The 12281-nt window shown below is 45.7% G+C and overlaps 1 protein-coding gene across 1 annotated transcript in view; it reads right to left on the bottom strand.

The window, feature by feature from the left end:
* Window positions 1–12281, bottom strand: part of Ccbe1 (collagen and calcium binding EGF domains 1) — a 226877-nt gene that overhangs the window by 23627 nt on the left and 190969 nt on the right. The window contains exons 4-5 of the mRNA XM_057789174.1: window positions 8052–8186; window positions 5691–5843 (exon numbers count right to left, since the gene is read on the bottom strand). Of these exons, the coding sequence (XP_057645157.1) occupies window positions 5691–5843; window positions 8052–8186 (288 nt within the window). The remainder of the gene's footprint in view (window positions 1–5690; window positions 5844–8051; window positions 8187–12281) is intronic.

The raw sequence follows: 12281 nt of genomic DNA, 5'->3' as shown, positions 1-12281 counted from the left end.
CGCCATGTTCAGAGAGTCCAGTTTCAAGCCATGCTTATTCAGTCCCAGTCCAGCTGGCCTTGGTGAGCTCCCAATAGATCAGTTCCACTGTCACAGTGGGTGGGTGCACCCCTCGTGGTCCTGACTTCCTTGCCCTCTTACAGATAAGTTACCACCCCCTTCTAGGGCTTACTTTGATTACGCAGAATACTGTGTGTAGGTCACACAATTGTAGGACCCAATTGGCCATTTGGGGTATGGGGTAGGCACAAAGGGAGGCTGTTATTAGAGTCTCTCCTGAGAATACCCAGATGTGGTCTGGCAGGTTTGACACTCCACTAAATTTACTGTCTACCTAAATTAGCCCCTAGCTTCATGTTGCTGATGGTCCAGATTTTCAGGCTGCAGTACTACAGAGAAGCCACACGGGGGCATGGAGCTCTAATTTTTATGAGAGTCCAGTTAAACATGTTGAACGCTAGAAATGTAACGGCTTAGAAATTAGGGTAACATATCAAATAAACTTAGAAGAACCCAAGAATATGCTTCACATGGGAAGTGCCCCAAGTGAATAAAGGATTTTGGTTTAAAAACGTGACTATGCTATCTGGTGAATCCAGTCCCAACACAATTCCCCCCACACACACACCCGGGGGGTGGGGGGTGGGGAGCAGGACTTTGAAAACTCCACTCACCCATCTGGGGGTGGCAGTAAGGGGCAGTGTCAGTATGTGTTAACATTACCCACGTTAAGAAATCCCTAATCTATTATCAGAGTTTGAAAGTTATTTGAAACACCTGGCCGTTTCTGAGTCTTTGAACTGTATTGAGTGACACATGGGGTCACAGTAACTTTATCAGAAAATAAACACAAGTCGAAAAATAAAGGCCAGTTAAGCTAATCATGATGGAGCCACATTTCCTTCATTGTCTGCCCCTTGCGGTACGCAGACTCCCTTGTGTCTCTGTTGGCTCCGGCTCTGGGTTTTCAAAGATAAAAATCAAAATGACTGAACATTAATTTGTCAGATGGCTTGTATCACTCAGCCAGGGGACATTCTTTCAAATTGTCAGAGGCTGTCCTGGGGACACATCCCCAGGAAGTCTAGGCTGCTAGACTTCCTATCATCATCATCATCACCACCATCATCATTATTTTAGTTTTAAAGTTTATTATACTATGTTACGTGTACGTGTCAAGGTATGCATGCATGTGGAGAATAATTTGACTTTATGGAGACTTGCAGAAAGCTTTGTGGAGTTGGTTCTCTCCTTTTACCTTTAAACAGGTTCTGGGATCAAACTCAGGCCATCAGGTTTGTATGATAAGCAGCTCACTGACCCTGGACTTCTATTTTAAGTTTGTCTGACTCTAACATTGTAGCTGTTGGAGAATGATAAAACCTAAGAAATACATTACCCTAAAAAATTCCCCCCCAAACTCAGAACATACCAGACAGGGAGAGGTGATTTTTAGATCACGTGTTTATACTCAATAATCATTATTTTCATTATAAAACAAGACGGTGAAATGCTGGGCTTCCCATTTTGTCCAAAGCAGCTGGAAATGCTTAGCTATCTCATATCCAGAAGGTTCGTTTTGCCATGAGCATGGCTTACGACTGAGCTGCTTGTTTGGATGTGAAACCACTCAACCTTGAGATACTAAAAGGAACCTTCCCTACACGGAAGGTGTTAAAGCTGGGCATGTTTTCAAGTCTGAGTTCTTGCACGGATAGAGGACAAGGAGATAAAAATGCAGGGAACACTTGCATTGTTATACTGTATCCCAGCATATTTTGAAACGTTTTCCAAGAGCAAAGGGACCCGGGAGCTAGAGATCAGCAGTGCCCCCAGAGACTAAGGAAAAGAGGGCCAGAGACCAGTCTCAAAGCACACTGTCAGTGAGCACTAACCCAGATTGGGTCACCTGCTCTGACATCCTAGATGAGGAATTTTCTGTGACATCATGGTTGTTAGACAAATGACTTCAGGGCCCTTTCCTTCCCCTTTTCTTTTCTCTGTCCCCAGAGTCATGAAAGGCAGGGGAGAAAAGTACCTGAGGCAGTGGTGGCTCAGGGGTCAAGCAATTGAATTAGGACAGGGAACTTCTGGGTGCACAAAGACCTTGTCCTTTCTCAAATCTGTATGAATGATTCCTCTCAATTTCTACCCCAGATCTCCCTGATCACCAGTATAATGATGCTTCTTTGTCAAATATAAAACCAGACCAAAACCCTCTATGGATAGGTGTTTAGTGCAGTGGAGACTGTAAATTGAAAATTAGGAGTATTGTGAAATGATATTGCAAGGATCACACTCTGGGGGGTGAAAACTGATGGTGGCGTTTTATTGGTGTGTCTTATTTCTTTCAAAACAGATGAAATTGCCTTGTGCGGAGGGTGGTGGAAGAAGAGGCAGGAGGAAACGGGAGAAAACCTACAACTCGATTCAATCGTTCTATGCTTTGTGTCTCAGTAAGGCTTAATGCTAAAATCACCAGATGGTTTTTCCAGCAAAAGACAAGGGCATTTCCCATTTGACCACTGTTAGAGGAACCAGGAATCCCTGATATGGCACATTGAAAGAGGCCTGCCCTGTTTCCACCTGTTCTATGCCAGGCCCTGCACAGTGAATTTCCGTCTCTACCCTCTGCACTTCAGCCTTTGTCAGCTAGTAACACCCTTGTCTGAGAACTGACCAGATGTCCCACCAAGTTTAGCTCCAGAGCTCAGATTTGTGACATAAGGTAGTTTCCAATCTGTGATTTTTAGGACATCATCACCTATGAGATCTTAAAAATAGTTATTTGGGGGCTAGAAACATGCCTCATTTGTTAAGGACCCTGGGCCACTCACTATTCAGAGGAATGGTGTTCGATTCCCAGTGCCTAGATGGCAGCTCATAACCATATCTAACTCCAGTCCCAGGGTATCCAATAACCTGTCCTGGCCTCCTTGGGTTCTGTGTGCACAGACATACATGCAGGCAAAACACCCATACACATATGATAAACAGAAACTAAAATAGTAATACCCCTTTTACGAATTGGTATGTTGCATGTGTGTGTGTGTTTATATGGTGTGAATGTGCATTTGGTGTCTTCCTCTAGTATTCTCCAACTTATTATTACTTAAAAATCCAGACATTTATGTGTGCGATGGTGTATATGTGTGTGCACCAGGTACATGCAGGTGCCTGAAGAGGTCAAAGAGGGCACTAGATCACCTAGAACTGGAGTTACACACAGTTCTAAGAGGCCTGATGTGGATGCTGGGCCCTAAAACCAGCCCGTATTTGCTGAGTTACCTCTCCAGGCCTTCAACCTTATTTTTTGAAACAAAGTCTCTCATGAACTTCAAGTTTGATCTTGTGATTTTGCTTAGACTGCTTGGTTGACGTGCCCCCAGGATCCGCTTGTCTCCAAGCCCCCTAGCTCTGAGGTTAGAGGCGTGGGCTGCTGCATCTTGCTTTTATGTGGTGCTGAGGGACTTGTGGGAGTGGTCAGCCCCGTGTTATGGGTATCTGAATACCCTCCCTCCCGCATGAATTTCTGCCCTGACACTCAGTAACACGTTTGCTGTTCTGATGGATTTGCTCTATTTAGGGCTTCTCCAGGCTCCCTCCTGTCTACATAAAAAAAAGATTTGTCTCTATATCAACTCAGGCAACCCACAGCCAACTGTGTACAGGTAGCTGGGAATCCAAGTCTACAATGACAACTTAGAAAGCAGCGTCCTTGCGACATTCCCCCACAGTCCTACATGTGAATGGATTGATGGCTAAAAGGTGGCACCCGCTGTCAATGAGCGCCTTCATTCAATAAAGAGATATGCCATATCTCCCTGACCATGGGGCAGACAAATTTTGAATTAAAAAAATGGTCTGTAAATTATTTTCCTAATTAAACTTTGCCCCTTCAAAGATTGCTGCCTCTTGATCTGTAGCGCCCTCTGGATGGGTAGGCTCCGTATGCTTCAGAGTCTCAAAGGTGCCCCACGCTCAGCCCCCTCTAGTTCATACACGGGGTCTGTAAATGCCCTGTCCCGAGCTGGCTCCAAGTTGCTATTTTGCATTGACGTTTTGTACACAGAGGTTTCTTCATGACTCAACCTAGCTGCCCTTCAGAATCTGCCTTTGTAGTTGCTCCTCGTGAGGCAGCTGGTGGCCAGCTGTCTGCTGCCTCCCAGCCCCTTTTGAAGCTTAGGCTCCATCACGTGAGTGCCCAGATGTTTCTGGTTTTCTCGACTCCTGGCTCATCTCGATACACATGATTTGCCCTAGGATTCTCCTCCCTTCCTGGGCATGGCTCAGGCCCTCAAACCTCTCTTAACTGTGAGTTCACGTATTTGGTCCAGCACATGCAATGTGCATGCTCTTGACGGTCCAAACTTGGCCTCTGGGCCTCTAAACGGCTAAGGATTTTCTCTCTAGGGAACTTGTTTGGCCAACACTGGTAGGGAAGACTATTTTGCCTCAAAGTTCATTCCAGCTGGACGGTGACTGACATTGGTCTCCACAGGCTAAAATTCTAGATTTTATTGACTAGCTTGGCACTTGGCAGAGAGATCAGAGGTCCTTTGCAAGTGAATGCTATAAGCATTTGCCCAGCAATCTGGGAGCTCTTTTCTTTCTTCTCTTTCCCTTCTTCCTCTTTTTACTTTATTCTTTCTTTTTTTCCTTCAGAGGAACTACCCCAGCACGCAGGTTGGTCCCACGCTCTGGTGACCAGTCTCATCTTGGCTGAATCTGGCTGCCGTGTTCATGTCCGGTAGCTTCCCAGCTCCACGCTGAAGCTCCAGAGGGTAGGAATTGGGAAACTGACTGTGGGCTCATACAAAATGAGTTGCTTAAAAGATTATATGTGAAATGCAAGCATGAAATTTGGAATTTAAATAAATGTCCTCTGTCAAACTGGTGTAAAAATTAGCTCACACTCCAATTTCTGTCTTTATCTGATCCTGAACCAAGCAGCTAGTTCACAGATGGGCACATGACACGTACCGCATTTTGGGTTGTGTTGAAATAGACTGTGACTGTAAGTGGCAATTATTCAAGCACACATTTCAACATACTTTCTTTGAGAGAATACTATGTCTGGCCTCTTCCCTGTTCATTCTAGGTTCTTGGAAACACACAGCCCAGTGCTACTGATTTCCCCGCAGACATGCCCTCTTCCTCCAGCATCAGTCAGGATGCCTCACTCACTACAGACCCTGCTCCTGCCAGCTTGCCTACGGATGACTCTGATCTTTGGTTCTCACCTAGGTGCCACTTGTAAGTGTCCCATCCTGCACAGAGTCACCAGAGGAGTGGTTGGGCTCCCAAGTACCTATAATTTCCACATTATGTATGTATAATCCATACTACATCTAGATATATAAAATGGGATAAGTAACATATAAACTAAAAGTGACACGAACTATATATAGTATAATTACATAATATGGACTGTAGATTATACCTAATCATGTTTTATATGTGTGTATTATTTATATATGTGTATCATGCACACATAAGATATAGCATGGGATATCATTTTACATATAAATATGCATTATACGTATAAGCTACATCTATAGAATATAAAATTATATAAACATAAGAGACAATTTTATTGCTTTGTCTATGTAATTCTTAAACTGACAACTCTGTATAAGATCTAATAGAAACGCGCACACAATCAAAGCTATCATGCTTCTCTTGCTTACCAGTGTCGTTGGGGTATTTGTCTCCCCTGGTGCAGGTCTTCCCATCGTCCTCAAGGATGTAGCCCTCCCGGCACTCACAGTGGTAGCTGCCCATGGTGTTGATACAGATGTGCGCACACAGAGTGGTGTTGCTGCTGGCACATTCGTCAATATCTGGTTTGAATCAAATACATAGAACAATGTCAACACAGCAACACAGCTGCCCCCTCTGTTGACCTGAGTGAGAGAAACTTCTAGACCTGAACCAGAGAAGTGTGGAATAAAGTGAAGTGCCAGGAACACAGATCGTACACGAAACCTTAACTTTGGGCCATGTGTCTGCCATTAGAGACCTAGAGAGGTGGTGTCTGTCAAGTGGGTTGGTGCCGCAGAGGCTCACTCACGGGTGGTAGGGCATGACAATGAGGCCAGTCCTAAGCACTCCCCAGGGCTCCATGGAAGAGAAAACAGGATGACTGGCAACACAGCTGACTTCTGCAGGTAGCTTGGTGTGCTGAGGTTTCATCCCCTTTTATAATGGGAGGTTCAAACAGCACGATGGTGGCCCAAAGGTCACTTCGGAAAGGTCTCTTCCCAGTTAAGAGACATGGCAGTAACTGGAAAACGCTACTTCTAACAAAAGTAAATAGTAGGATGGGCCTCATGGAGACAGGTTTCCCCAGGCAGTCCCTGTTCCATACTGACCCACGCTAACCCCCCGGGTGAGCTGTGGAAATGAGCCATGAGATTATCAAACAAGGAACCACAAGCGAGTCAGCATGGGCTGTGGACAGCGCTGATTCAGTTCCCTGTGGCACGGAGTGGAAACAGAACTGTCTCTCGCCACGGGAAAAAGGAGAAGGCTATATTCCATTTCCTGTTCACGGAATGAAGACATCTGGAGTAGTGGATAGGAAAAAGGACACCACCTCAGACTCGACACATGTGGCAGGCAGAGCCCAGCTCTGGAATCCAGGAGATGGACAGCTTTCCAACTACTCCCTGGGCAAGCTGCCAAAAGTCTATCTCTGACAGGAGCCGAGGGTGCCAGGGAGAGGATGGCGATGCTGGTGTTCCCCTGGCAGCACACTGTTGTCTAGAGGCTGAGGGTCCCAACTGAAGCCTACTTAGAGGGGTCCCTGTCCTAATGCTAAGTGTGAAGATGTTGTGCTTTAGGGGTGCCCTTTGTTGAACCCAGCCTCCTCTGGTCACCAAAAGAAAACAGAAGGTTGAAGCAGCTATGGGACACTGAAATATTAGCCTCCATGTGTGGCACTGAGCCATTTGTAACATCCCTGCTCTGTGTATGTGATGTCATGGGCTCCAGCTCTATTTACTTAATTGTGTTGGCCCCATCCTTTGCTAGTGTGCGGTACTGTTTCCAGATATTGTTGGGAGGCTGTAGAAGGCCTATGGCTAGACCTTTGCCCCAAAGTTTCTCCCCAGAGTCCTGGTGGGCAGAGGGGAATGACTGTTTATCAAGGCAGCTAAATAATTCCCACTTGAGTCTATGACCATCAGTTCATCTTCCAATTCTTGAAAACCTTTCAATCACTTAGTGACGTTTGTGAAAAGTTACATTCCTGGGTCTACTGCTCAGGGCTATGTCTCATTCGCCCTGGAGATGAGGCCAGGACCCCAGGTTAGTCACAGAATGATCACACTTTGAAATAGAAAATCTCTTGAGACAATGCGTCTTCTTTGAATGGCATGGGGGAAACCCATGGCCAATAGAAACAAAGAAACAGGCTGGTGGCCACTGAGGGTGTGTGGGCTGTTTGCTCAATTGTAGTCCAGGCAGTTGGTCTCAGCTTTCTTTAAACTGTTTCTCTCCCTGCTGGTCGCCCTGCTTGTACTGTTGGGCTGCCAAGCCTCATTTTTTTTCTGTGTTTTTGCATTTCTGATTTTTCTTTTTTTGAGACAGGGTCTCTCTATGTAAGCCTAGCTGTCCTGGAACTCAACGTGTAGACCAGGCTGGCCTTGAACTCAGAAAGATCTTCCTGCCTCTGCCTCCTGAGTGTTAGAATTAAAGGTGTGTGCCACCACACCTGGCTCCTGACCCTCTGTGTTCTGTCTTACATGATTCTAGTTTACATAGGACTCTCTCCCCTTTCCCTAGCTCCTCTCAGTTAGGCTCTGACTGATTCCAGCTCCCGAAGCCATCTTTGTACCTTATTTGTTTTGATGAACATGACGAAAGCTAGGGTCCCCAGGCTAAAGCCAAACACTACTCCTTCCCACGAGTCCAAAGACTTCAGGGGAGGATTCAGAGTTTGTAGCAGCTCCTCTGACCTGGTCCTGAGGCAGCAGCAAATCCACCAAAGGGCAGAGGTATCTGAACACAGCACGTCCCCAGGAGCTAGAAATGCATTTCCTACGCACCCAGGCAATATGGCTTCTCCCGCTTTTGGTGTCTCTCGCGGTCGTATCTGTATCCCGGGTAACACGTGCAGAGCACTCGGCCGAAGTTATCCGTGCACTGCTGTTCACAGGGAGCCTGGGCACAGATGTCATAGTCTGAAAGAGAAGAGTGCGCTCACATCAACCTCAGCAGGAGCTGGGAGAGTCATCTCTAGCCTGGGACAGACTGTTCTTTGCTAAGAGTTAAAAGTGAAGTGTGGCTGGCTACCTTTCGAGAGCTGTCAACTCTTTCAAAGTTTCCAAGAGTACCATAGCGGATGACTTAATGCAAGGGTCTCTGTGATTAAAAGAAATGTCACTTGGATTTTCTTCTTCCATTTTCATCATTATCCGGAACACAAAGATGTTTAGGCAGCCAGGCTGCACAGCATCCCTGGGACCTGTGTTGTCTTTCCCTCCAAATGACACAGAGAGAGTATTCCTTCCAGCAGAACGCGAGGACAGGCCAGAGCTGATGAGAGTTGACTGTCACACTATGAGAGGAAGACCTTGGGGTCAGGCAGGCTCTGAGAAGGAGCAGGGACACTTTGGGGACTTCTCAGAGCCAGTGCTTGCATGAGCAAGAGTCACAGGTGTACTAACAGGAAGGTCGATCCTGCCCTCGGAGAAGTCTAACACACATTTGAATGGCTACCAATGTCTTATCAGCTTGAAGCTTGTGTAAACTAGAGTTGTTATTACCCAAAGAATTAGGGCATAGGCTCCCCTGGGCTCTGATGAACTGGTGTTTAATGCACCTCTTGAAGGGCCTTTGGCTCTAAGTCTGAAGCTCTGGCTCAGCATTTGCTCCCAGACCAGACTCAACATCTCATTAATCACGGCCACTCTCCTCGGGTGCCGACAGATGCAGTCTCCTTGGACACAGAGAGCGCCTGGCTCTGCTCTGGTATATATGAAGTCAAACAGGTGGGCTGTCAGCTCCTAGCGCAGGCTGTGTCAGCTCCTGATGCAGCCTGGGTTAGCATGACAAGGGTCACGTCAGTCTCAGGATGACCTAAAACTGCCCTTACTAAGCCCTTTTTCCTAGAAGTGTGAGTCCAGATCTGTTCTGCCTGCATGGATTCTGACTGGCCTTGCAAACTGTTTCTGGTTATATAGTTTTTTTTTTTGTTTTGTTTTGTTTTTTTTTCCTGAATGAAGTTCTAGATTCTTTTGGCTGGAGAGAGCAGGATCTCAGTATGGCTGGTGCAACCCTTTCCTCCCGGTGGTCACCATAACTGGGCAGCAGCCAGAGAGAAGAGGAAAGCAGAGTGCATCAACTCTGCATCAACTGTGGCAAGGGTGCTTTGAGAAGCCATTGTCCTAGCATCCCCTTCTATCCCTGCTTCCCTGAAGTGTCACTTCCAGCACATTCGGTGAGCTTGTGTTTCTCATTCACCTCTGCACCTCACAATGGCCAGCTCACATCACGTCTTTATTTTCAGCACTCCCTGTTCATTTCCAGTCATGCAAGAGTCTTCATCGCCTCCTCGCACGCCTTGAACACCACCCTTCTAAATTTTTCCATTGAGTCAGTGATTTCTTTGGAATTTTAGTTGAATAGGATTTTGGTGTTTACAACAAATTGATAATATGAAAGCTGTTCTCTACTGAGCTTAGACATGATCTCTGACCATTGATCTTTTCGGGACCCCCTTTTTTGCTTCCCCAGAATGAAGATAACCCTTGTGTATGTTTGGGGGTTGCTAATGAGTTTAAATCCATGCCACCTCCTTTTCCATGGGCTGCTTTACGACTTGGGTCTTTGGCAGTCACTGGCCTACTAGGTACTGTCAGTAAGGGGCACTGGGGAAGGGGGAGGAACATGATGAAGATGGACAAAGACAGGGAGGTTGCAAGAGGAAGGAGAGCTATGCATGTCTGCTTGCTGTCTGGACTTTTTCCTGGGAGACTCATCTGTGTTTCCCTCCTTCTGCGCACTAGCATAGTGTCTCAACAGCAGTGAGAAATGCCGCTGTATCGTTTTCCTGCCACTTCTAGAATCAACCTCATTATATCCTATTTGAGATATGCCAGCACAAGACACACCCCAAAGTTTGGGTTCTAGATCTATGGGTTATGTTCTCCGAGTTCAGAACAACAGTCCTGACTGTCTAGTGCCTCAGAGGTCTAGGCTCCATCCAGAGATACTATCTTAGTCATGGTTTCTACTGCTGTGATGAAACACCATGGCCAAAAGCAACTTGGGGAGGGAAGGGTTTGTTTGGCTTATCCTTCCACATCACAGTTCATCATCAGAGGATTGTCAAGACCAGAACTCAAACAGGGCAGGAATCTGGAGGCAGGAACTGATGCAGAGGCCATGGAGGGGTGTTGCTTACTGGCTTGTTCCTTATGGCTGACTCAGCCTGCTTTTTATAGAAACCAGGACCACCAGCCCAGGGTGGTAAGCATCCCTGAGACACATCAGTTGCTAATTAAGAAAATGCCTTCTGGGCTGTGGTGGTGCACACCTTTAATCCCAGCACTCAGGAGGCAGGGACAGGCAGATCTCTGTGAGTTTGAGGCCAGCCTGGTCTACAGAGCGAGTGCCAGGACAGGTTCCAAAGCTACACAGAGAAATCCTGTCTCAAAAAACAAAGAATAAAATAAAATAATAAAAGAAAAAGAAAATGCCCTACAGGCTTGCTTACAGCCCAATCTATGGAGATTTTCTCAACTAAAGCTCCTCCTCTCTAATGACTCTAGCTGTGCCAAGTTGACAAAAAACTAGCCAGCACAGATACTCTCCCTCTGAACTCACCAGTCTGAACTGGTCCACTGTCTCTATTTGCTCCCTATGCAGAGCTGGTAGTCACTGACTGCACCTTTTATCTCTGTTATACTTAATGTTTTCCTTTTTCTTCTTTAACTTTCAGTGTCCAGCCAGAAATTCTTCCTATCAAATCCTCTCTGTCAGTTATAGTTGTCCTTCTGGACTTAACTTTTGATCCACACAACTCAGTTTCTTAAATTTTGTTACTAATTTATCCCCAGAGATAAGTTTGGAACTCTTGTAAAATGCCTAAACTATTTGGATATATTAGTAATTTAATCTTGGGGAGGTTCCCCAAAACAGGCATGTCTAACCCACACAGGTCATGTGTGTCCCTGGGTAACTGTGAATATAACCTAATGCATTTATAGATGACATCAAGTCATACCGTCAAAAGGGTGGGCACCCCGATGGAACATTCCGATTTCTTCCTATAAAGACTATGTGATTATCTTTTGATGGGCACCCCTGCCTTCTGCCATTTATACCCTCTCTTTCCTGATTTACTATCCTAATTCAGTAGAACCTGCTGTCCTGTATATCCAAAAAAAGGCCACAAAAGAAGTTGAGCTCTCACATGTAAAAATGACTGCCAACACATAGGAGTGCTGATGGCTGAAATATGTAACTAGGCTGGACAACTTTACGTCCCTGTTTGCTCTATTGTCTCCTATGGTCCTATCACAGCTAAATCCTAGTCTTTCTATTTCACAGGAATTTTTATTCCTCTTTGAAAAATTTTAGAATTCTTCTTTTTTTAATTCTATTGTGCTGAAATTTCATACTGCATTTATTATATATACTAGAATGATAGTGTCAGGTCTTTTGCATGAGCCATCTGGTATACCCAGGGATGACATTTCTAAGTCTTTGAGTATAAGTCACTGCAACTGAAAGGAAGAGTGAAGGCTGGGTGTTTAAACAGGTAATGTGTAAGCCTGAACTAAATACCTCTGTTTTAAGTATTGGACTCTTCCTGTTGTCTGGCTGTCTTCTCTGAAGCCTGTGTTTCACCTCCCAGAAGAACTGTCTTGACTCTCCTTGTCTGGTCAAGCAAGGGTCGGTGTTCTGTCTGAGACAGAACAAGATCTAGGAGGGCAATCTCTCTGACTTTTAGCCAATCCTTTTCTTTCTGTTTTTGCTTTTGTTGGTTTGCATGCACATGTGTGCGGAGGTCTGTGGTCACTAGTGGGTGTCTTTCTTGGTCACACTCCATCCTTTTTATTGAGAGAGGATCTCTCACTGAATTTGGAGGCTCCCCAAATCTGGTAAGCTTGCTGACCAGTGAGTCCCAGGACCCTGCTTACGTCTGTCCTTGTAAACACTGGGATTACAGACATTATGCCACCTGGTATCTTAATGTTGGTTTGCTACCACTTTCACTATTTCTAGTGCTCTTGCCTGTCTGTTTTACTATGAGGTCAGTTGTCCCTGGC

The sequence above is a fragment of the Chionomys nivalis genome, chromosome 14, assembly GCF_950005125.1.
Source record: "Chionomys nivalis chromosome 14, mChiNiv1.1, whole genome shotgun sequence".
Classification (NCBI taxonomy): Eukaryota; Metazoa; Chordata; class Mammalia; order Rodentia; family Cricetidae; genus Chionomys; species Chionomys nivalis.
This window is presented reverse-complemented; position numbering and strand designations above follow the sequence as displayed.